This window comes from Heterodontus francisci, chromosome 1 (assembly GCF_036365525.1).
Source record: "Heterodontus francisci isolate sHetFra1 chromosome 1, sHetFra1.hap1, whole genome shotgun sequence".
Classification (NCBI taxonomy): domain Eukaryota; kingdom Metazoa; phylum Chordata; class Chondrichthyes; order Heterodontiformes; family Heterodontidae; genus Heterodontus; species Heterodontus francisci.
The window spans coordinates 5,897,473-5,923,890 of NC_090371.1; the positions used below are offsets into that span (position 1 = coordinate 5,897,473).

A 26,418-nucleotide genomic window follows, 5' to 3' on the forward strand; every position below is an offset into this window, starting at 1 on the left:
CAGTGCATCTTGTAGATGGTACACACTGCTGCCACTGTGCGTCGGTGGTGAAGGGAGTGAATGTTTGTAGATGGGGTGCCAATCAAGCAGGCTGCTTTGTCCTGGATGGTGTCGAGCTTCTTGAGTGTTGTTGGAGCTGCACCCATCCAGGCAAGTGGAGAGAATTCCATCACACTCGTGACTTGTGCCTTGTAGATGGTGGACAGGCTTGGGGAGTCAGGAGGTGAGTTACTCGCCGCAGGATTCCTAGCCTCTGACCTGCTCTTGTAGCCACGGTATTTATATGGCTACTCCAGTTCAGTTTCTGGTCAATGGTAGCCCCTAGGATGTTGATAGTGGGGGATTCAGCGATGGTAATGCCATTGAATGTCAAGGGGAGATGGTTAGATTCTCTTTTGTTGGAGATGTTCATTGCCTGGATATTGTCCAGGTCTTGCTGCATTTCTATACGGACTGCTTCAGTATCTGAGGAGTCACGAATGGTGCTGAACATTGTGCAAACATCAGCAAACATCCCCACCTCTGACCTTATGATTGAAGGATAAAGCAGCTGAAGATGGTTGGACCTAGGACACTACCCTGAGGAACTCCTGCAATGATGTTCTGGGACTGAGATGATTGACCTCCAACAACCACAACCATCTTTCTTTGCACTATGTATGACTCAAACCGGTGGAGAGTTTTCCCCCTGATTCCCATTGACTCCAGTTTTGCTAGGGCTCCTTGATGCCATACTCGGTCAAATGCTGCCTTGATGTCGAGGGCAGTCACTTTTACCTCACCTCTTGAGTTCAGCTCTTTTGTCCATGTTTGAATCAAGGCTGTAATGAGGTCAGGAGCTGAGTGGCCCTGGTGCAACCCAAACTGAGCGTCAGTGAGCAGGTTATTGCTAAGCAAGAGCCACTTGATACCTTCCATCACTTTACTGATGATCGAGTGTAGACTGAAGAGGCGGTAATTGGCCGGGTTGGACTTGTCCTGCTTTTTTTGTACAGGACATACCTTTGCAATTTCCCACATTGCCAGGTCGATGCCAGTGTTGTAGCTGCACTGGAACAGCTTGGCTAGGGGCGCGGCAAGTTCTGAAGCATTGGTATTCATCTTGACAATACATCTGGGATATTGTCAGGGCCCATAGCCTTTGCAGTATCCAGTGCCTTCAGTCATTACATGATATCATGTGGAGTGAATAGAATTGGCTAAAGTCTGACATCTGTGATGTTGGGGGGCTCAGGAGGAGAGGTTTCATCAACTCGGCACTTCTGGCTGAAGATGGCTGCAAATACTTCAGCCTTATCTTTCGCTCTGATGTGCTGGGCTCCCCCATCATCGAGGATGGGGATATTTGTGGAGCCTCGTCCTTGTCCGCCACCATTCACGACTGGATGTGGCAGAACTGCAGAGCTTAGATCTGATCTGTTGGTTATGGAATCTCCAGACCTCATTACAGTCTTGGTTCAAACATGAACAAAAAGAGCTGAGTTCCAAAAGCAAGGTGAGAACTTTGCATATCGAGTCATAGAGTCATTTTTAAAAATTCTTTCAAGGCATCGCTGGCTAGACCAGCATTTATTGCCCATCTCTAATTGCCCTTGAGAAGGTGGTGGTGAGCTGCCTTCTTGAACAGCTGCAGTCCATGTGGGGTAGGTAGACCCACAGTGCTGTTAGGAAGGGAATTCCAGGATTTTGACCCAGCGACAGTGAAGGAACGGTGATATAGTTCCAAGTCAGGATGGTGTGTGGATTGGAGAGGAATTTGTAGGTGGTGATGTTCCCATGTATTTGCAGCCATTGCCCTTCTAGGTGGTAGAAGTTGTGGGTTTGGAAGGTGCTGTCTAAGGGGCCTTGGTGCATTGCTGCAGTGCATCTTGTAGATGGTACACACTGCTGCCACTGTGCGTCGGTGGTGGAGGGAGTGAATGTTTGTAGATGGTGTGCCAATCAAGCCAGCTGTTTTGTCATGGATGGTGTCGATCTTCTTGAGTGTTGTTGGAGCTGCACCCATCCAGCCAAGTGGAGAGTATTCCATCACACTCCTGACTTGTGCCTTGTAGATGGTGGACAGGCTTTGGGGAGTCAGGAGGTGAGTTACTCGCCTCAGGATTCCTAGCCTCTGACCATAATGATTAAGGATTTAAGAGATTAGGAAAAACTAAAGATTTCTCAACTATACCTCTCTGAATGCACCATCTCCTGCTCGGACACAAACAGAACTTTGTTCTCTCCGGCCCTGTGAAATGAAAGAGTTGTCACCATCAGAAGTGTCCTCATCAGCTGCACGATTCCTCTCCCAAGCAATTCGACACACAAAGGATAGTAGAAATTTGGAACTGTCTTCATCAAACACCAATTAATGCAACATCAGTTGTCAATTTGTAATCGGAGATTGATGGATTTCTGTTATGCAAAGGTATTAAGGGATATGGGGCCAAGCCAGGTAGGTGGAGATAGGTGGCAGAACAGCCATGATCCCATTGAATGGTGGAACAGGCTGGAGTGGCCAAATAGCTTACGCCTTATGTTAAGCCAGTTACAATGGCAACTGGCCCAAGAAATTTACCTGCTATCTTTAAATATATGGAGGAAGAGTGAGCGTAGAGCAAGGGGATAGCACTCACCACCCTCCCTCCACTCCCTCCACTCCCTCCTCCCCCCATTCACCCTCCTCCCTCTCCCGTCACACTCCTCACCCTCACCCCCAGTCGCACTCATCACCTTCCCCCCGTCTCACTCCTCACACTCACCCCCAGTCGCTCTCATCACCCTCCCCCCGTCACACTCCTCAGCCTCACCCTCCTCACCCCATCACACTCCGAGTCTGCAGCAGGTGGTGAGGGAACCAACACGAGGGAAAAACATACTTGACCTCGTCCTCACCAATCTGCCTGTTACAGATGCATCTGTCCATGACTGTATTGGTAGGAGTGACCACCGCACAGTCCTTGTGGAGGCAAAGTCCCATCTGCACATTGAGGGTACACACTATTGTGTTGTGTTGCATTACCACCATGTTAAATGGGATAGATTTCGAACAGATTGAACAACTCAAAACTGGGCATCCATGAGGTGCTGTGGGCCATCAGCATCAGCAGAATTGTATTCAACCACAATCTGTAACCTCATGGCTCAGCATATCCCCCACTCTACCATTACCATCAAGCCAGGAGACCAACCCTGGTTCAATGAAGAGTGCAGGAGGGCATGCCAGGAGCAGAACCAGTCATACCTCAAAATGAGGTGTCAACCTGGTAAAGTTACAACCCAGGACTACTTGCATGCCAAACAGTGTAAGCAGCATGCAATAGACAGAGCTAAGCGATCCCATAACCAATGGATCAGATCTAACCTCTGCAGTCCTGCCACATCCAGCCGTGAATGGTGGTGGACAATTAAACAACTAACTGGAGGAGGTGGCTCCACAAATATCCCCATCCTCAATGATGGGGAAGCCCAGCAAATCAGTGAGAAAGATAAGGCTGAAGCATTTTCAACAATCTTCAGCCAGAAGTGCCAAGTTGATGATCCATCTCGGCCCCCTCCTAAGGTCCTCAGCATCACAGATGCCAGACTTCAGCCAATTCAATTAACTCCGCGTGATATCAAGAAACGACTGAAGGCACTGGATACTGCAAAAGCTATGGGCCCTGACAATATTCCGGCAATAGTACTGAAGACCTGTGCTCCAGAACTTGCCGTGCCCCGAGCCAAGCTGTTCCAGTACAGCTACAACACTGGCATCTACCCTGCAATGTGGGAAATTGCCCAGGTATGTCCTGTACACAAAAAGCAGGACAAGTCCAACCCAGCCAATTACCGCCCCATCAGCCTACTCTCAATCATCAGTAAAGTGATGGAAGGTGTCATCAACAGTGCCATCAAGCAGAACTTGCTTAGCAATAACCTGCTCAGTGATGCTCAGTTTGAGTTCCGCCAGGGCCACTCAGCTCCTGACCTCATTACAGCCTTGGTTCAAACGTGGACAAAAGAGCTGAACTGAAGAGGTGAGATGAGAGTGACTGCCCTTGACATCAAGGCAGCATTTGACCGAGTATGGCATCAAGGAGCCCTAGCAAAACTGAAGTCAATGGGAATCAGGGGGAAAAGTCTCTGCTGGTTGGAGTCATATCTAGCGCAAAGGAAAATGGTTGTGGTTGTTGGAGGTCAATCATCTCAGCTCCAGGACATCACTGCAGGAGTTCCTCAGGGTAGTGTCCTAGGCCCAACCATCTTCAGCTGCTTCATCAATGACCTTCCTTCAATCATAAGGTCAGAAGTGGGGATGTTCGCTGATGATTGCACAATGTTCAGCACCATTCGCGACTCTTCAGATACTGAACCAGTCCGTGTAGAAATGCAGCAAGACCTGGACAATATCCAGGCTTGAGATGATAAGTGGCAAGTAACATTTGTGCCAGACAAGTGCCAGGCAATGACCATCTTTAACAAGAGAGAATCTAACCATCTCCCCTTGACATTCAATGGCATTACCATCGCTGAATCCCCCACTATCAACATCCCAGGGGCTACCATTGACCAGAAACTGAACTGGAGTAGCCACATAAATACCGTGGCTACAAGAGCAGGTCAGAGGCTAGGAATCCTGCAGCGAGTAACTCACCTCCTGACTCCCCAAGCCTGTCCACCATCTACAAGGCACAAGTCAGGAGTGTGATGGAATACTCTCCACTTGTCTGGATGGGTGCAGCTCCAAGAACACTCAAGAAGCTCGACACCATCCAGGACAAAGCAGCCCGCTTGATTGGCACCCCATCCACAAACATTCACTCCCTCCACCACCGACACACAGTGGCAGCAGTGTGTACCATCTACAAGATGCACTGCAGCAACGCACCAAGGCTCCTTCGACAGCACCTTCCAAACATGTGACCCCTATCACCCGGAAGGACAATGGCAGCAAATACATGGGAACACCACCACCTGCAAGTTCCCCTCCAAGTCACACACCATCCTGACTTGGAACTATATCGCCGTTCCTTCACTGTTGCTGGGTCAAAATCCTGGAACTCCCTTCCTAACAGCACTGTGGGTGTACCTACCTCACATGGACTGCAGCGGTTCAAGAAGGCAGCTCACCACCACCTTCTCAAGGGCAATTAGGGATGGGCAATAAACGCTGGCCTGGCCAGTGATGCTCACATCCCATGAAAGAATTTAAAAAACTCCTCCCACTCCTCCCCCCTAGTCGCACTCCTCACTCTCCTTCCCTCCATCACACTCCTCACCCTCCCCCTCAGTCGCACTCCTCACCCTCCTTCCCCATCACCCTCCTCACCCTCCTTCCCCATCACACTCCTCACTCTCCTTCCCTCCATCACCCTCCTCACCCTCCCCCTCAGTCGCACTCCTCACCCTCCTTCCCTCCATCACACTCCTCACCCTCCCCCTCAGTCGCACTCCTCACTCTCCTTCCCTCCATCACCCTCCTCACCCTCCTTCCCTCCATCACACTCCTCACCCTCCTTCCCTCCATCACACTCCTCACCCTCCTTCCCCATCACACTCCTCACCCTCCTTCCCTCCATCACACTCCTCACCCTCCTTCCCTCCATCACACTCCTCACCCTCCTTCCCTCCATCACCCTCCTCACCCTCCCCCTCAGTCGCACTCCTCACCCTCCTTCCCCATCACACTCCTCACTCTCCTTCCCTCCATCACACTCCTCACTCTCCTTCCCTCCATCACCCTCCTCACCCTCCTTCCCCATCACACTCCTCACCCTCCCCCTCAGTCGCACTCCTCACCCTCCTTCCCCATCACACTCCTCACCCTCCTTCCCTCCATCACCCTCCTCACCCTCCCCCTCAGTCGCACTCCTCACCCTCCTTCCCCATCACACTCCTCACTCTCCTTCCCTCCATCACACTCCTCACCCTCCTTCCCTCCATCACCCTCCTCACCCTCCCCCTCAGTCGCACTCCTCACCCTCCTTCCCCATCACACTCCTCACTCTCCTTCCCTCCATCACACTCCTCACCCTCCTTCCCCATCACCCTCCTCACCCTCCTTCCCTCCATCACACTCCTCACCCTCCCCCTCAGTCGCACTCCTCACCCTCCTTCCCTCCATCACCCTCCTCACCCTCCCCCTCAGTCGCACTCCTCACCCTGGTGATAATTACCTTATAGCAGAACTTGTCTGAGTTTCAGGAGTTGTTGCCCTCACTCTTCTGCATATCATTCTCTTCTTCACCAGCAGCCATGCCAGTAAGCAAATCATAATTGACAGGATCAAAATCGGTACCACGATTGAAATGATCAAAATAGTTGAATCAGGTGTAACTAGAGGAAGGGAAGAGAAATGGGTTAGCCTCCAGCAATCCCAGGCACCGGTTCACGTAGTAAATTTCATCCTATAATTAGATAACGGACTGCACTCAGCTCTCTAGAAGGGGTCTGACCACCAGTTCACCCTCTTGCGATCTGTACATCTTCTTAGAGGAACCCACAAACATATTTGCCATTTTCACTGGTTGGGTACGGCCTGTACCTTGCCTGTTGCGAACAGCAGAAGTGACCTGTTGTTTGATATGATCCGCCAGACTTTGGGATGTGCGGCCTATATACCAAGCATCACACTGGCATTGAAATTCTTATATCACATTACACATTTGTGTGATAGGCAGGATGTGTTCTTGGCTTGACAGCAGATAGTGAGGAACACCATATATGAACATACGTACATAGGAACGGATAAATTAGGAGCAGGAGAAGGCCACTCGGTACTTCGAGTCTGCTCCGCCATTCAATAAGTTCATGGCTGAACTGATTACTCCACATTCCCACCTACCCCTGATAACCTTTCACCCCCTTTCTTATCAAGAATCTATCTACCTCTGCCTTAAAAATATTCAAAGACTCTGCTTCCACCACCTTTTGAAGAGAATTCCAAAGACCCACAACCCTCAGAGAAAAAAATTCTCCTCATCTCTGTCTTAAATGGGTGACCCCTTATTTTTTAACAGTGACCCCGGTTCCAGATTCTTCCACAAGGGGAAACATCCTTTCCACATCAACCCTGTCAAGACCCCTCAGGATCTTTGTGTTTCAATCAAGTTGCCTCTTATTCTTCTAAATTCCAGCGGATACAAGCCTAGCCTGTCCAATCTTTCCTCATAAGACAACCCGCCCATTCCAGGTATTAGTCTAGTAAACTTTCTCTGTACTGCTTCCAACACATTTACATCCTTCCGTAAATAAGGAGACCAGTACTGTACACAGTACTCCACATGTGGTCTCACCAATGCCCTGTATAGCTGAAGCATAACCTCCCTCCATTTGTATTCAATTCCCCTCGCAATAAATGATAACATTCTATTAGATTTCCTAATTATTTGCTGTACCTGCATACTAACCTTTTGCGATTCATGCACTAGGACACCCAGATCCCTCTGTATCTCAGCTCTGCAATCTCTCACCATTTAGATAATATGCTTCTTTTTTATTCTTCCTGCCAGGTCTCTGCCCACTTACTTAATCTATCTATATCCCTTTGTAGCCTCCTTATGTCCTCTTCACAAATTACTTTCCTACCTATCTTTGCCTCATCAGCAAATTTAGCAACCATACCTTCGGTCCTTTCATCCAAGTCATTTATGTAAATTGTAAAAAGTTGAGGTCCCAGCACTGATCCCTGTGGCACACCACTCGTTATACCTTGCCAACCAGAAAATGACCCTTTATGCCCACTCTCTGTTTCCTGTTAACTGGCCAATCTTCTATCCATGCCAATATGTTATCCCCTACACCATGAGCTTTTATTTTCTGCAATAACCTTTGATGTGGCACCTTATCAAATGCCTTCTGGAAATCTAAGTACAGTACATCCACCGGTTCCCCTTTATCCACAGCACATGTAACTCCCTCAAAGAACTCCAATAAATTGGTTAAATATCATTTCCCTTTCACAAAACCATGTTGACTCTGCCTGATTACCTTGAATTTTTCTAAATGCCCTGCTATACCGTCTTTGATAATAGTTTCTAACATTATCTCTATGACAGATATTAAGATAACTGGCCTGTAGTTTCCTGCATTCGGTCTCCCTCCCTATTTGAATAAAAGAGTTACATTCGCTATTTTCCAATCTAACGGAACCTTTCCCGAATCTAGGGAATTTTGGAAAATTAAAAGGAACACATCAACTATCTCACTAGCCACTTCTTTTCACACCCGAGGATGAAGTCCATCAGGACCCAGGGACTTGTCAGCCTACAGCTCCAACAATTTGTTCAGTACCACTTCTCTGGTGATTGTAATTTTCTTGTGTTCCTCCCTCCCTTCCATTTACTGACTTACAGCTAATACTAGGATGTTACTTGTATCCTCAATAGTGAAGACCGATGCAAAATACCTGTTCAATTCATCTGCCATCTCCTTATTGTCCATTATTAATTTCCCAGACTCACTGTCTATAGGATCAATGCTTACTTTGTTAACTCTTTTCTTTTTAAGATATCTATAGAAACTCTTACTGTCTGTCCTTATACTTCTAGCTCGCTTTCTCTTGTACTCTAAATTTACTATCCTTATCAATCTTTGTCATTCTTTGCTGTTTTTTATATTCTGTCCAATCTTCTGACCCACCTCCCATCTTTGCGCAATTATAGGCTTTTTCTTTAAGTTTAATACTTTTTTTTATTCATTCATGGGATGTGGGCGTCGCTGGCCAGGCCAGCATTTATCGCCCATCCCTAATTGCCCTTGAGAAGGTGGTGGTGAGCTGCCTTCTTGAACTGCTGCAGTCCATCCACAGTGCTGTTTTTATTGACTTATTGACTATCTTTAACTGTTTTAGTTAACCATGGATGGCAGGACTCACCCTTGGAATTTTTCTTTCTCATTGAAATGTATCTGTTCTGTGTATTGTGAAATATCCCCTTAAATGTCTGCCACTGCATCGCTATTGACCTATCCCTTAACCTGATTTGCCAGTTCACTTTAGTTAGCTCTGCTTTCATGCCCTCATAATTGCCCTCATTTAAGTTTAAAATACTAGTCTTGGACCCACTCTTCTCTCCCTCAAACTGAATGTAAAATTCAATCATATTATGATCGCTGCTACCTAGGGAAGCCTTAACTACGAGGTCATTAATCCTATCTCGTTGCACAATACCAGGTCTAGTTTAGCCTGCTCTCTGGTTGGCTCCAGAACTTCTTGTTCCAAGAAACTATCCCGAAAACATTCTATGTATTCCTCATCTAGGCTATCTCTGCCCATCTGATTTTTCCAGTCTATATGTAGGTTCAAACCCCCCATAATTTTCGCTGTACCTTGCTGACAAGCTTCCATTATTTCTTCCTTTATACCCCGTCCTCCAGTGTGGTCAATATTCGGGGCCTGTACACCACTCCCACAAGTGACTTCTTGCCTTTATGATTTTTCATCTCTACCCAAACTGCTTCTATATCCTGGTCTCCTGAAGTTAGGTCATCCTACTCTATTGAGCTAATACCATTAGTAATTAGTAATCGGGGCGGCACAGTGGCGCAGTGGTTAGCACCGCAGCCTCACAGCTCCAGGGACCCGGGTTCGATTCCGGGTACTGCCTGTGTGGAGTTTGCAAGTTCTCCCTGTGTCTGCGTGGGTTTTCTCCGGGTGCTCCGGTTTCCTCCCACAAGCCAAAAGACTTGCAGGTTGATAGGTAAATTGGCCATTATAAATTGTCACTAGTATAGGTAGGTGGTAGGGAAATATAGGGACAGGTGGGGATATTTGGTAGGAATATGGGATTAGTCTAGGATTAGTATAAATGGGTGGTTGATGTTCGGCACAGACTCGGTGGGCTGAAGGGCCTGTTTCAGTGCTGTATCTCTAATCATAATCATAACAGAGCTACCCCTCCACATTTTCCTAGCTTCCTGTCCTTCCTAAATGCCATGTACCCTTCAATATTCAGGTCCCAATCAATGTCATCCTGCAGCCATCTCTCTATAATGGCTATCAGATCGTACTTATTTATTTCTAATTGTGCTCTCAGTTCATCTGTTTTATTTCGAATGTTACATGCATTCAGATACAGAGACTTTAGTTGTTGCTACAGCATAGTAGCAGTGTGAAACAGCTAGCTTTACCTGTTGCTCAAAGTTTTGGGATACATTATCCTTCCAGGGTAATTTGAGGTAGACTGGGCACTTTTCAGGGATGAAAATGATGGCCTTAGACCCGTTCATAAGTTTGCGCGATATACAACTCAAGACACATTGGACAACATTTGCTAAATAATCCTCAGTGTGCTAAGAATTACACTGACAACCAATTTAATATTGTCAGTAGGGCTCACAATGTGGTGCATTTGCGGTTACTGGAAGCGACATATATTAATACACAGGGCCCTGCTCTTTGCAGACAGAAAGAAGTGTACAAACATAGCGCCTGTTTCAGCTAAACAAAATAAGTAACAGACATCCGCTGGTTCTTTCCTCAGGGCAATGCTTTGTTTTAATTTTAAACAAAGCTTGGCAGTTAACTGTCAGTCACCGTAAACTGGTGCATTTGCCATGGCGATGCCTCTACTAATCAGAGGTCACTTGCCAACTAATCAGCACTCTCTTCTCATGCAGTGTAAGTTGTTGTTTTCCCTTACATTGGTTATTCTTGTGGATGGTCCTGATGAGTGCAAGACGAAAAGCTTTGACAACCTGTCTCTATTTTCAGCAATATTCTGTACCAGTAAACGACTTCTTTCCTAATTTCCTTTTTGATTTCACCCCTCCACTTTCTATACTCCTCTTGACTTTCCGGAGTATTGAGTTCTCAGTGTCGAACATAAGCTTTCCCTCTCTGCCTTATCTTACACTGTAGGCTCCTTGACATCCATGGTGCTCTGGATTTCGCCATCCCACTCTTTCTCTTTGTGGGAACATGTTTACTCTGAACCTCTTGAATCTCCCCTTTGAATGCCTCCCACTGTTCTGACACTGATTTACCTTCAAGTAGCTGTTTCCAGTCCACTTCCGCTAAATCACTCCTCAGTTTAGTTAAATTAGCCTTGCCCCAATTGAGAACTCTAACTCCTGTTCTATCTCTGTCCTTTTCCATAAGTATGCTAAAACTGACTGAATTATAATCACTACCACCAAAATGCTCTCCCACAGCCACTCCTTCCACCTGCTCATCTTCATTTCCTCAAACTAAGTTTGAAACTGTTCCCTCTCTTGTTGGACTTGCTACATACTGGGCAAAAAATGTTCTCCTGAATGCACCTCAAGAATTCTGCTCCCTCAATTCCTTTCACACTAAAACTATCCCAGTTAATATTGGAGTAATTAAAATACCCACCTATTACTGCCCTATTGTTCTTGAACTTCTCAGAGATTTGCCGACATATCTGCTCTTCTATCTCCCTCTGACTGTTTGGGGGTCTATAGTACACTCCCAGCAGTGTGATTGTCCCTTTTTTTTGTTCCTTAGCTCAATTATTACGGCTTCATTTGATGAACCTTCCAACATATCATCCCTCCTCACAGCTGTAATAGTTTCCTTGACCAAAATTGCCACTCCCCCTCCTTTTTTATCCCCCTCCCTATCGCGTCTGAAAACCCTGTAACCAGGAACGTTGAGCTGCCATTCCTGTCCCTCCTTAAGCCATGTTTCTGGTATAGCTATGATATCATACTGCCACGTGTCTATCTGTGCCCTCAGCTCATCTGCTTTATTTGCTATACTCCTTGTATTGAAATAGATACCCTTGAGCATTGCCAAACTCTTTTTTCTAATTTTCTAACACTTGTTTCCTGTGTATTCCAGACTCATCCATTAATTTTCTGCCTTCCATTTTCATTTCTGATTTTATTCCAACAGAGTCTACCCTCAGGTCCCCATCCCCCTGCCAAACTAGTTTAAACCCTCCCCAACAGCAATAGCAAAACGTCCCGCACGGAACTCAGTCCCGGCTCTGTTCAGGTGTAACCCATCCAGCCTGTGCAGGTCCCATCTCCCCCAGAGCCAGTCCCAATGTTCCTGGAATCTAAAGCCCTCCCTCCTGCACCATCTTTCCAGCCACGCATTCATCTGTCTTATCGTTCTATTTCTAGACTCACTTGCATGTGGCAGTGGTAGTAATCCAGAGATTACTACTTTTGAGGTCCTGCTTGCTAATTTCTTACCTAGTTCCCTAAATTCTGACTGCAAGACCACATCCCTCTTTCTATCTATGTCGTTGGTTCCGATGTGGACCCCGACTGCTGGCTGTTCACCCTCCCCCTTCAGGATGTTCTGTAGCCGCTCAGTGACATCCTTGACCCTGGCACCAGGGAGGCACCACACCATCCTGGATTCACTTCTGCAGCCACAGAAACACCAGTCTGTTCCCCTGACTATTGAATCATCTATCACTATGGCTCTTCCAGTCTTCCCTGTACCCCCCTGTGCAGCTGAGCCACCCGTGGTGCCATGGACTTGGCTCTGGCTGCACTCCCCAGGTGATGCATCACTTTCCTCAGTATTCAGAACTGAATACCTGATGGAGAGTGAGATGCACTCAGGGGTCTCCTACATTACCTGCCTGATTCTTTTTGACTGTCTGATGGTCACCCATTCCCTCTCTCTCTGCATACTCTTAAGCTGTTGAATGACCACATCTATAAACATGCTATCCACATAGCTCTCATCCTCACGAATGCACCGCAGTGTCGCTAGCTGCCGCTCAAGTTCTAAAACCCGGAGCTCAAGCTGCCGCAGTTGATAACACTTCCTGCACAAATAGTTGTCCAGGATACGGGAAGCAACCTGAAGCTCCCACATAGCACAGGAAGTGCACTCTCGAGGTTGAAGCAACCCTGCCATTCCTTTATTTATTAGTTGACCCTTTGCTACTGCTAAAAAAAAAGTTACCAATACTAAAACACCTCAGAACTTTTAATCAACCTTTCTTTCCTTTCCTTTTGGCCTCCTTGTCTCACAAGACAATGGATAAACGCCTGGAGGTGGTCAGTGGTTTGTGAAGCAGCACCTGGAGTGGCTATAAAGGTCAATTCTAGAGTGACAGACTCTTCCACAGGCGCTGCAGGTAAAGTTGGTTGTCGGGGCTGTTACACAGTTGGTTCTCTTCTTAAACCTCTGCCTCTTTTCCTGCCAACTGCTGAGTCTCTTCGACTCGCCTCTCTTCAGACCCACCTTTATAGCTGTTTGCCAGCTCTGGCAATCGCTGGCAACTGACTCTCATGACTTGTCACATTTGCAAATGTCTTTAAAGCAGAGACATGGACGGCCGGTGGGTCTGATACCAGTGACGAGCTCGCTGTACAATACATCCTTGGGGATCCTGCCATCTTCCATGCGGCTCACATGGCCAAGCCATCTCAAGTGCCGCTGGCTCAGTAGGGTGTATATGCTGGGAATGTTGGCTGCCTCGAGGATTTCTGTGTTGGAGATGCGGTCCTGCCACCTGATGCCAAGGATTCTCCGGAGGCAGCGAAGATGGAATGAATTGAGACGTTGCTCTTGGCTGACATACGTTGTCCAGGCCTCGCTGCTGTAGAGCAAGGTACTGAGGACACAGGCCTGATACACTCGGACTTTTGTGTTCTGTGTCAGTGTGCCATTTTCCCACACTCTCTTGGCCAGTCTGGACATAGCAGTGGAAGCCTTTCCCATGCGCTTGTTGATTTCTGCATCCAGAGACAGGTTACTGGTGATAGTTGAGCCTAGGTAGGTGAACTCTTGATCCACTTCCAGAGCGTGGTCACCGATATTGATGGATGGAGCATTTCTGACGTCCTGTCCCATGATGTTTGTTTTCTTGAGGCTGATGGTTAGGCCAAATTTGTTGCAGGCAGCCGCAAACCTGTCGATGAGTCTCTGCAGATACTCTTCTGTGTGGGATGTTAAAGCAGCATCGTCAGCAAAGAGGAGTTCCCTGATGAGGACTTTCCGTACTTTGGACTTCACTGTTAGACGGCCAAGGTTCAACAACCTGCCATCTGATCTTGTGTGGAGGAAAATTCCTTCTTCTGAAGACTTGAACGCATGTGAGAGCAGCAGGGAGAAGAAAATCCCAAACAGTGTAGGTGCGAGAACACAGCCCTGTTTCACGCCACTCAGGATAGGAAAGGGGTCTGATGAGGCGCTATGCTGAATTGGGTCTTTCATATTGTCATGGAATGAGGTGATGATACTTAGTAGCTTTGGTGGACATCCGATTTTTTCTAGTAGTCTGAAGAGACCACATCTGCTGACGAGCTCAAAGGCTTTGGTGAGATCAATGAAAGCAATGTAGAGGGGCATCTGTTGATCACGGCATTTCTCCTGTATCTGACGAAGGGAGAACAGCATGTCAATGGTCGATCTCTCTGCACGAAAGCCACACTGTGCCTCAGGTAGACATGCTCAGCCAGCTTCTGGAGTCTGTTTAAAGCGACTCGAGCGAAGACTTTCCCCACTATGCTGAGCAGGGAGATTCCACGGTAGTTGTTGCAGTCACCGCGGTCACCCTTGTTCTTATAGATGGTGATGATATTGGCATTGCACATGTCCTCTGGTACTGCTCCCTCGTCTCAGCACAGGCAAAGCAGTTCATGTAGTGCTGAGAGTATAGCAGGCTTGGCACTCTTGATGATTTCAGGGGCTATGCTGTCCTTCCCAGGGGCTTTTCCACTGGCTAGAGAATCAATGGCATCACTGAGTTCTGATTTTGTTGGCTGTATGTCCAGCTCATCCATGACTGGCAGAGACTGGGCTGCATTGAGGGCGGTCTCAGTGACAACATTTTCCCTGGAGTTCAGTTCTCGGTAGTGTTCCACCCAGCGGTCCATTTGCTTGCATTGGTCAGCGATCGTTTCCCCTAATTTAGATTTGTGGGTGGTGGGGGGGGCGATTGTCTTGATGGTTGGCCCAAAAGCTCTCTTAATGCCATCAGACATTCCTCTGATGTTTCCGGTGTCAGAGGCCAGCTGAATATGACTGCATAGGTGTTGCCAGTAGTCATTTGCACAGCGCTTGGCTGTTCTTTGTACAGTGCTTCTGGCTGCTTTAAGTGCTACGGATGTTAACTCGCTGGGGGCTTTCTTGTCGTTCAACAGTGCAATGCGCTTAGCGGCTATGACAGGTTCCAGCTCTTCAAAGTGAGATTGATACCAGTCTGCATTCTGCTTCACATGTTTGCCATAGGTGGTCATTGCTGAGTCATAGATGGCGTCTCTGATGTGGGCCCACTTGGTCACTGCATCCCCTGTAGGAGTGTTTTGAAGGGCTTTTTCAAGAAAATTGAGAAACTTTTGTGACAGCTGTGGATAAGAAATTCTGTTAGTGTTGATGCGCGGGTGGCCCTTCTGCTTGGAGTGATGCAGCTTCTTTGGTTTGAGTCTAACCTTGCTGCACACCAGGGAGTGGTTGGTGTCGCAGTCCTCACTGTGGAAGCTGTGTATGATTTGAACACTGTTTAAAGAGGCTCGCCTTGTGACGATGAGGTCCAGCTGGTGCCAACGTCGTGATCTTAGGGGTCTCCATGAAACCTGGTGACAGGGTTTAGTGTGAAAGAATGAGTTGGTGATGCAGAGGTTGTGATAGGTACACAATTCCAGCAGTCTCTGTCCATCCTCATTCATCCTTCCAACGCCATAGCGCCCAAGGCAGGAAGGCCATGAGTCATGGTCGGCCCCAACCCTGGCGTTAAAGTTCCCCAGCAGGAACAAATGTTCGGTATTAGGAAGGCGACTAACGATACTAGTGTGGCACAGTGGCGCAGTGGTTAGCACCGCAGCCTCACAGCTCCAGTGACCCGGGTTCAATTCTGGGTACTGCCTGTGCGAAGTTTGCAAGTTCTCCCTGTGACTGCGTGGGTTTCCGCCAGGTGCTCCGGTTTCTCCCACAGCCAAAGACTTGCAGGTTGATAGGTAAATTGGCCATTGTAAATTGCCCCTAGTGTAGGTAGGTGGTAGGAGAATTGAGGGAAGGTGGGGATGTGGTAGTTAATACGGGATTAACGTAGGATTAGTATAAATGAGTGGTTGATGGTTGGCACAGACTCGGTGGGCCGAAGGGCCTGTTTCAGTACTGTATCTCCCTATGACTATGGCTCTATGATATTATGGAGTTCCTTGTAGAACTGGTCTTTAGCTTCAGGTGGGGAGCAGAGTGTTGGAGCATAGATGCTGAGTCGGTGTACTGGACCAGAGGTGGTGAACAGTCGGATGGACAGTATGCTTTCTGAGCCATTTGAGGGTGGCTCTATCATGCTGAGCAAGGAGTTTCTGATGGCTAAGCCCACTCCATGCTGTCTTGGTTCTTCAGGATCCCTACCCTGCCAGTAGAAGGTGTAGTCTTGCTCTCTTAGAGATCCGCTCGCAGGGAGGTGTGTCTCCTGAAGTGCTGCAATGTCCACATTGAGTCTACTGAGCTCATTGTTAATGATGACGGTCTTCCAAGAATCGTAGATTTGTGTAAGGTCTTCTGACAGGCCAGGACACATAGTTCTGACATTCCAGCTTGCAAAACGAAGGGCTGGTACCTTCTTTTCTTTTTTTGTCGTGCTGTTTGGTGTGGTGTTACAGTCCATTTGTCAGGCAGTGACCCTGAGCTCCAAGCACCCATTGAAGCAGGTGGACTGTGGCGGGACAGAACTTTAGTGACCGGGGGCTGCCCGGTTTGAGGCGGGCGGTAGCTGCCCAATGAGATGCGATGACCTCTCCCACCGACAAAGGCAACCCGTGGCGCCCAATCCCGACGCCAATTGAGCTGGACTTATAATCCGTAACTGCTGCCTTCCATGTTGTTTTGGTCGCTGTGAGGAGACTATGGAGTGACCTCTCCATGGCACATGCCTGGGCAGAATTCATAGAGGGTGTGAGTTGCCAAGTGTCAAAACCCCCCTCTCGGCCTTCCTAGTGGTGTCCAAAGGAATGCAGAGCATGACGTTTGGCACCAGTTTGGCTGCAGAAACTTCCGGAAACATGCCAAAGGTGACACATATCTTTGGGGTTCTGCTCTGGATTTTCTGTTCGGCTTTACTCCCTTAGCTTTGGTCTCTCCCGAGATGCCCACAATGCAGTGGGGTTGTTAGCTCCTATCCCTAACAAGTAGAGTACACACTCGATGCTGAAATATCCTCCACCATCCACAACAGTCAGAGCAAAAGCCCCGAATATCCGCAGCCACTCGGCCCATCAAGTCCGTGCTATCCCCTGGGCATAATTTGAGGCAAATGAGCACCGAATAAAGAGAATCCACATTCACCCGGAGATGTTTCCCCACCGAATAAAGAGAATCCGCCTTCACCCGGAGATGGTTCCCCAACAAAGCCACCCCCCTCACCCCGGCTCTCTGAGCCCTCGAAACGTAACTCCCAGCCCTGGCTCCGGTCTCACGGTAATACTGGAAGCTGCCGAGCCCCCAGATGAAGTCGGTACAGTGCTGGTAGAAGGTGAGCTTGGTCAGCGTCACTTTCCTCAGGCGCTGCCCGTTGCCCAGGTGCCACCGTTTTCCCGCGGCCCGACAGCAGGCTGGAGATGGGGCTGGATCCACACTACGGCTCCCTCAAGCGGGGGAGCGAAGCCCGGCGTCCAGCCATCCACCTACATCCTGCTTGAACCTTACTAGAACTACAAGGAGATATTTATTTTCATTATTTTATTTTCTATTTTGTTTATTTTATTTGAAAGTGTTAGTTCGTTTTACAGATCTACCTTAACTCTGGTGTCCTGAACTAGCTCCTAACACAGAACAGTTGCCTGTTTGCCTTCATTAACTATAAGGGTGTTCCATAAATTTTAATTTGAAGTTTTTTTTCTAATTTGAGATAATTACATGTGCACCCTAACGTGGTGTACTAACCTAGCTATTTACTGATACTCCCTAACAGCAGCTACTCACCAAGAAATCACCTTACACCTTTCCTGTGATGTCACTCCACTTTATTTCAATCTCCGCTGCTCTCCCACAAGGTAAGTCGAGTATGGCTGGCTGAGTTCAGTTTCTGATCAATGGTAACCCCCAAAATGTTGATGTTGGGGTTTCAGCGATGGTAATGCCATTGATTATCGAGGAGAGATGGTTAGATTCTCTCTTGTTTGAGAAGGTCAACTCCCTGCCAACTGGAACCACTGTGCCACCAGCTCTGGTAGGTCTGTCCTGCTGGTGGGACAGATGACCCAGGGATGGTTATGGAGGAATCTGGAACATGTTCTGTTAGTTAAGATTCTGTGAGTTTGACTACATTGGGTTGTTATTTGACTCGTCTGTGGGACAGCTCTACCAATTTTGACACAAGTCCCCAGATATTAGTGAGGAGGACTTTGCAGGGTCGATTGGGCAGGGTTTGCCTTCGTAGTGTCAGGTGCCTCAGTTGATACCAGGTGGCCTGTCCAGTTTTATTCTTACAATTTTCTGTGGAGGTTTAATGCTTGCCACATTATTTTGAGCCTGGAGTCACTTTTAGGGCATACCTGGTAATGACAGAGATTTAATAAAAGCAAAATACTGCAGATGCTGAAAATCTGAAATAAAAACAAAAAGAAAATGCTGGAAATACTCAGCAGGTCCGGCAGCATCTGTGGAGAGAGAAGCAGAGTTAATGATTCAGGTCAGTGACCCTTCATCATGACAGAGATTTCCTTCCCTAAAGGGCATGAGTGAATCAGATGGGTTTTCATGACAACCAAAATGTTTTTCTGGTCACCATTAAAGATAATAACTTTTTATTCCAGATTTATTTCATTAACTGAATTTAAATTCTCCAGCTGCCATGGTTCGATTTGAGCTGATGTATCTGGACTACTTGTCCAGTAATATAATCACTATGCCTCATTTCCCCATTCCCTCCTGGAGGGACCCAAACTTGTCCACAATACTTCAGCTGAGGCCTAACCAGTGATTTAGAAAGTTCTAGTATGAGCTCTTTGCTTTTCTATTCTGTTCCTCTACTTATAAAGCAAAGTAACCCACATGCTTTTTTAACCACTTTAACAACTTGCCCAGCCATCTTTAAGGATTTGTGTATATGGACACTAATGTCTCTTTGCTCGTCTACACTTCTCAAAATCATGCCATTTATCATATACTATCTTTCCATATTCTTCCAAAAGTGCATTAATTCTCCGCATTGAAGTTCATCTGCCATGCTACTGCCCATTTCACCATCCTGTTTGTCATCCTTGAAGCCTCGAACTATTCTCATCATTATTTACTACTTTGCCAGCTTTATAATGCTGTTCCCTACACCCGAGTAAACATTGAAAAGAGTAAAGAATCCAAAACTTACCCTTGGAGTACATCACAAAAACCACCTTACATTATTTTTAAAAGTTCTTACATATGAGAGATTTGGTACCTGGAGTCACGCCGGTCCTTTGCTCAGGCTCAGTTAATGTTGTCTTCGGCGATGCAGCTGTGGAAAATAAAGATCAGGAAAATCTTCAATAAATGTGGCACTTGGTGTTCATGCACTTGGAGTTTGACAGTCAGCCTGACAGTAGGATAATACCTAGCCCAGCACCAACACTTTCGTCCAAACATCCACAATCAGGGCCTCAGAGCCCCTCAGTCTGGAGTTTCACTTACTGCCATGCTTCCTTCTACTGGAGCAGACAAAAACACTCCCCCAACATAACCTCATGAAAAATCCAGGCATTTCCCATCCTGGTTATTTTGTGGTCCCTTTAATGAAAATTCTATTGGGGATATGGCAGGACGGTGCATGAATGGTGATGAGGTTTAGTTTCCGAGGTCAGGATATTACACCAGACCAGAATCAGCTTTGGTGAAGTTCAGAGTCTTACCTGCTGCACACAACTTGAACACATTCTGCCACAGTGCGTCAGTGTCAGTTACTGTGAGTGTCAGTGGGAGTATGAGTGTCAATCAGTGTCTGTCAGCTTCAGTAAGTATAAGTATCAGTGTCTGTCACCTTCAATGTTAATCCATGTCAGTTACTGTGGCCAACTCAGTGTCAGTCAGAGTTAGCCAATGTTTGTCTGTGTCAGAGTTAGTCAATGTTTGTATGTGTCAGTCAGAATTAGCCAATGTTTGTTTGTATCAGTCAGAGTTAGTCAATGTTTGTATGTGTCAGTCAGAATTAGCCAATGTTTGTTTGTGTCAGAGTTAGTCAATGTTTGTTTGTATCAGTCAGAGTTAGTCAATGTTTGTATGTGTCAGTCAGAATTAGCCAATGTTTGTTTGTGTCAGAGTTAGTCAATGTTTGTATGTGTCAGTCAGAATTAGCCAATGTTTGTTTGTGTCAGAATTAGCCAATGTTTGTTTGTGTCAGAGTTAGCCAATGTTTGTATGTGTCAGTCAGAATTAGCCAATGTTTGTTTGTGTCAGAGTTAGCCAATGTTTGTATGTGTCAGTCAGAATTAGCCAATGTTTGTTTGTGTCAGAGTTAGCCAATGTTTGTATGTGTCAGTCAGAATTAGCCAATGTTTGTTTGTGTCAGAATTAGCCAATGTTTGTTTGTGTCAGAGTTAGTCAATGTTTGTATGTGTCAGTCAGAATTAGCCAATGTTTGTTTGTGTCAGAGTTAGTCAATGTTTGTATGTGTCAGTCAGAATTAGTCAATGTTTGTCTGTGTCAGAGTTAGTCAATGTTTGTATGTGTCAGTCAGAATTAGTCAATGTTTGTTTGTGTCAGAATTAGCCAATGTTTGTTTGTGTCAGAGTTAGCCAATGTTTGTATGTGTCAGTCAGAATTAGCCAATGTTTGTTTGTGTCAGAATTAGCCAATGTTTGTTTGTGTCAGAGTTAGTCAATGTTTGTATGTGTCAGTCAGAATTAGCCAATGTTTGTTTGTGTCAGAGTTAGTCAATGTTTGTATGTGTCAGTCAGAATTAGTCAATGTTTGTCTGTGTCAGAGTTAGTCAATGTTTGTATGTGTCAGTCAGAATTAGTCAATGTTTGTCTGTGTCAGAGTTAGTCAATGTTTGTATGTGTCAGTCAGAATTAGTCAATGTTTGTTTGTGTCAGAGTTAGTCAATGTTTGTTGGTGTCAGTCAGAGTTAGTCAATGTTTGTATGTGTCAGTCAGAATTAGTCAATGTTTGTTTGTGTCAGAGTTAGTCAATGTTTGTTGGTGTCAGTCAGAGTTAGTCAATGTTTGTCTGTGTCAGAGTTAGTCAATGTTTGTATGTGTCAGTCAGAATTAGTCAATGTTTGTCTGTGTCAGAGTTAGTCAATGTTTGTTGGTGTCAGTCAGAGTTAGTCAATGTTTGTCTGTGTCAGAGTTAGTCAATGTTTGTATGTGTCAGTCAGAATTAGTCAATGTTTGTTTGTGTCAGAGTTAGTCAATGTTTGTTGGTGTCAGTCAGAGTTAGTCAATGTTTGTTTGTGTCAGAATTAGTCAATGTTTGTTGGTGTCAGTCAGAGTTGATGGGTGATTTTAATCTACATATAAACTGGGAAGATCAGAATGGCAATAGTAGCCTGGATGATGAGTTCTTTGAATGCTTTCGAGATAGTTTCTTCGAGCAGCATGTTCTGGAACCAACCGGAGAGCAGGTTATATTAGACTTGGTATTGTGTAATGTGATAGGATTAATTAATGACCTCAGAGTAAAGGCACCTCTAGGTAGCAGCAACAATATGATCGAATTTTACGTCCAGTTTGAAAGAGAGAAGAGTGGGTCTAAGACTAGTATTTTAAACATAAATAAGGGCAACTATGTGGGCATGAAAGCTGAGCTAGCTGAAGTGAACTGGGTGACTAGACTAGGAGATAGAGTCATAGAGTTGTACAGCACAGAAACAGGCCCTTCGGCCTATCATGTCCGTGCCGGCCTTCAAACACCCATGTATTCTAATCCCATTTTCCAGGACTTGGCCCCTAGCCTTGTATGCTATGGCATTTCAAGTGCTCATCTAAATACTTCTTAAATGTTGTGAGGGTTCCTCCCTCCACCATCCCTTCAGACAGTGTGTTCCAGATTCCAACCACCCTCTGAGTGAATTTTTATTTCCTTAAATTCCCTCTAAACCTCCTGCCCCTTACCTTAAATCTATGCCTTCTGGTTCTTGACCCCTCCACTGAGGGAAAAAGTTTCTTCCTATCTACCCTATCAATGCCCCTCATAATTATGTATACCTCAATCAGGTCCCCCCTCAGCCTTCTCTGCTCTAGTGAAAACAACCCTAGCTTATCCAGTCTCTCTTAAATAGAGACCAATAGAGAAGCAGTGGCAGACATTTAAAGGGTTATTTCAGAATACTCAAAATAAGTATATTCCTACTTTAAAGAAAAATTCTCATGGGAGGACCCACCATCCGTGGTTAACTAAAGAAGTTAAGGAAAGCATCAAACTTAAGGAAAAAGCATATAATTGCGCAAAGATGAGTGGTAGGTCTGATGATTGGTCAGAATATAAAGAACGAGAGAATGACTAAAAGGTTAATCAGTAGAAAGAAATTAGAGTATGAGAGGAAGCTAGCTAGAAATGTAAAAATTGATAGCAAGAGTTTCTACAGTATTTAAAAAGGAAAAGAATCAGTAAAGTGAGTGTTGGTCCTCTAGAGAGTGAGAATGGGGAGTTAATAGTAGATAATAAGGAAATGGCAGATGAAATAAACAAATATTTTGCTTCTGTCTTCACTATAGAGGATACAAAAAACATTCCAGTAATAGCTGTAAATCAGGAGGTGGAAGGAAGAGAGGAACTTGGTGAAATTACAATCACCAGGGAAGCGGCACTGAGCAAACTGATGGAGCTGCGGGATGATAAGTCCCCGGGTCATGATGGGCTTCATCTGAGGGTCTTAAAAGAGGTGGCTAATGAGGTAGTAGATGTGTTAGTGTTAACTTTTCAAAACTCGCTAGATTCTGGAAAGGTTCCATCAGACTGGAAAGTAGCAAATATAACCCCTCTATTCAAGAAGGGGGGAGGCAGAAAACAGGTAGCTATAGGCCAGTTAGCTTGAAGTGTGTCATGGGGGAAGTGTTAAAATCGATCATTAAGGAGGTTATAGCTGGGCACTTAGAAAAACTCAAGGTGATCAGGAATAGTCAGCATTGTTTTGTGAAAGGAAAATCATTTGAGACGTGTTAGTATGTATAGGAATAGGAGGATAGAGCAGATGAATGAGGAGATGGTGCAGGAGGGAGGGCTTTAGTTTCCTGGATCACTGGGTCTGTTTCTGGTGAAGGTGGGACCTGTACAAGTTGGACGGGTTGCACCTGAACTGGAACGGGACCAACATCCTTGCTGTGGAGGTTTGCTAGTGCTGTTGGGGGGGGGGGGGGAGGTTTAAACAAATTTGGCAGGGGGATGGGATACAGAGTGCAGGTACAGTAGGGGATGATGTACAGTCAAATATAGAAGAGAAACTGATTCAGTCTGGAAGGCAGAGCAAATATAGACCTGTTAAGGCACAAGTGAAAAATGCAAGGCTGGATTGCATCTATTTTAACACAAGGAGTCTGACAAGTAAGGCAGATGAATTGAGGGCATTGATTAGCATATGGCATTATGATATTATTGCCATCACATAGACATGGTTGAGGGAGGGGCAGGACTGGCAGCTCAATATTCCAGGGTATAGAATCTTCAGGCGTGACAGGGGAGGGGGTAAAAGAGGAGGTGGTATTGCACTGTTGATCAAGAAGACAATTACTGCAGTAAGGAGGGATGATATCTTAAAAGGTTCCTCAAATGCGGTCATATGGGTAGAACTTAAAAACAAAGGGGGGCAATCACTTGGCTGGGAGTGTACTGCAGGCCTCCAAACAGTCAGGGAGAGACAGAGGAGCAGATATGTAGGCAAATCTCAGAGAGGTGCAAAAATAATCGGGTAATAATGGTCGGGGATTTCAACTTCCCCAATATCAACTGGGATAGTCTGAGTGCAAAAGGCTTAAAGGGGGCGGAATTCTTAAAATACATACAGGAGAGCTTTTGAGCCAGTATGTAGAAAGTCCTACAAGAGAAGGGGCAGTACTGGACCTAATCCTAGGGAATGAAGCTGGACAAGTGGTAGAAGTGTCAGTGAGGGAACATTTCAGGGATAGTGACCATAACTCTGTAAGATTTAAGGTAGTTTTGGAAAAGGACAAAAATAGACCGTAAATAAAGGTACTGAATTGGGGGAAGGCCAATTTCAATTTGATAAAACAGGATCTGGCCAAAGTGGACTGGGAGCAGCCACTTGTAGGAAAGTCTACATTAGACCAGTGGGAGTCATTCAAAGAAGAAATAGTGAGAGTTCAGAGCCAACATGTACCCGTTAAGGTGAAGGGTAGGAGCAACAAGTCCAGGGAATCCTGGAGTCAAGGGATATAGAGTATTGGATCAGGAAAAAAAGGAGGCTTATGGCAGATTCAGAGCACTGAAAACAGCGGAGGCCCTAGAGGAGTATAGAAAGTGTAGGGGGCTACTTAAAAAAGTAATTAGGAGAGAGAAGAGGGGTCATGAAAAAACACTGGCGGGCAAGATAAAGGAAAATCTTAAAGCATTTTATAAGTATATTAAGGACAAGAGGATAACCAGGGAAAGATTCGGGCCCATTAGGGACCAAAGTGGCAATATGTGTGTGGAGCCGGAGGACATTGGTGAGGTTTTAAATGATTACTTTTCATCTGTGTTCACTATGGAGAAGGACAATGTAGGTGTAGAGATCAGGGAGGGGGATTGTGATATACTTGAACAGATTGGCATTGAAAGGGAGGAAGTATTAGCTGTTTTAGCGGGCTTAAAAGTGGATAAATCCCCAGGCCCAGATGAGATGTATCCCAGACTGTTATGTCAGGCAAGGGAGGTGATAGCAGGGGCTCTGACACAAATTTTCAAATCCTCTCTGGCTACAGGGGAGGTACCAGAGGATTGGAGGACAGCGAATGTGGTACTATTAGTCAAGAAGGGTAGCAGGGATAAACCAGGTAATTACAGAAGGGGAGCAGCCAGAGGTCGTGGTACACATCGGTACCAATGACATAGCTAGGAAAAGGGATGAGGACCTGAAAAGCGAATTTAGGGAGTTAGGTTGGAAGCTGAAAGGCAGGACGAGCAGAGTAGTAATCTCAGGATTGTTACCGGTGCCACGTGCTAATGAGGTTAGAAACAGGGAGCGAGTGCAGCTGAACACATGGCTACAGAACTGGTTTAGGAGGGAGGGATTCAGATATGTGGATCATTGGGATACCTTCTGGGGAAGGTGGGACCTGTACAAGAAGGACGGGTTGCATCTGAACTGGAGGGGCACCAATATCCTGGGTGGGAGGTTTGCTAGCGCTCTTTGGGAGGGTTTAAACTAGTTTGGCAGGGGGATGGGAACCGGAGCTACGGATCAGTGGATGGGGTAGCTGTTGAACAGGCAGATACCGAGTGCAGAGTGTCTGTGAGGAAGGTTAGACAGTTGACAGGGCAAAGTTGCAGCCAGTATGATGGGTTGAAGTGTGTCTATTTTAACGCAAAAAGTGTCAGGAATAAGGGTGATGAACTTAGAGCATGGATCAGTACTTGGAGCTACGATGTTGTGGCCATTACGGAGACGTGGATATCTCAGGGGCAGGAATGGATGTTGGATGTTCCGGGGTTTAGATGTTTCAAAAGGAATTGGGAGGGAGGTAAAAGAGGTGGAGGAGTGGCACTGCTAATCAGGGATAGTATCACAGCTGCAGAAAGGGAGGTCGTCGAGGAGGGTTTGTCTACTGAGTCATTATGGGTGGAAGTCAGAAACAGGAAAGGAGCAGTCACTTTATTGGGAGTTTTCTATAGACCCCCCAATAGCAACAGAGACACGGAGGAACAGATTGGGAGGCAGATTTTGGAAAGGTGCAGTGGTTAGCACCACAGCCTCACAGCTCCAGCGACCCGGGTTCAATTCTGGGTACTGCCTGTGTGGAGTTTGCAAGTTCTCCCTGTGTCTGCGTGGGTTTCCTCCGGGTGCTCTGGTTTCCTCCCACATGCCAAAGACTTGCAGGTTGATAGGTAAATTGGCCATTATAAATTGCCCCTAGTGTAGGTAGGTGGTAGGGAAATATAGGAACAGGTGGGGATGTGGTAGGAATATGGAATTAGTGTAGGATTAGTATAAATGGGTGGTTGATGGTCGGCACACACTCGATGGGCCGAAGGGCCTGTTTCAGTGCTGTACCTCTAAATAAATAAAATAAAATAAAATAACAGGGTTGTTGTCATGGGGGACTTCAACTTCCCTAATATTGATTGGAACCTCCTTAGTGCAAATAGTTTGGATGGAGCAGTTTTTGTCAGGTGTGTCCAGGAAGGTTTCCTGATTCAATATGTAGATAGGCCGACTAGAGGGCAGACTATGTTGGACTTGGTGCTTGGCAACGAACCAGGCCAGGTGGCAGATCTCTTGGTGGGAGAGCATTTCGGTGATAGTGATCACAACTCCCTGACCTTTACTATAGTCATGGAGAGGGACAGGAGCAGACGGGATGGGAAAATATTTAATTGGGGGAGGGGGAATTACAATGCTATTAAGCAGGAACTGGGGAGCATAAATTGGGAACAGATGTTCT

General features: G+C 46.2%; 1 protein-coding gene across 5 annotated transcripts in view; it reads right to left on the reverse strand.

Moving 5' to 3' along the window:
* Positions 1 to 26,418, reverse strand: part of LOC137367113 (disintegrin and metalloproteinase domain-containing protein 12-like) — a 544,479-nt gene that overhangs the window by 22,631 nt on the left and 495,430 nt on the right. For 4 of the 5 annotated variants that reach the window (XR_010973684.1, XM_068028577.1, XM_068028570.1 and 1 more), the window contains 3 exons: positions 19,284 to 19,340; positions 6,141 to 6,300; positions 2,174 to 2,230 (listed from right to left, as the gene is read on the reverse strand). Coding sequence is in view for 4 of the 5 variants with exons in the window: in XM_068028577.1 (XP_067884678.1) it covers positions 2,174 to 2,230; positions 6,141 to 6,300; positions 19,284 to 19,340 (274 nt within the window). In the remaining variant the exon portion in view is untranslated. The remainder of the gene's footprint in view (positions 1 to 2,173; positions 2,231 to 6,140; positions 6,301 to 19,283; positions 19,341 to 26,418) is intronic. The other variant, XM_068028563.1, reaches the window with a different exon arrangement.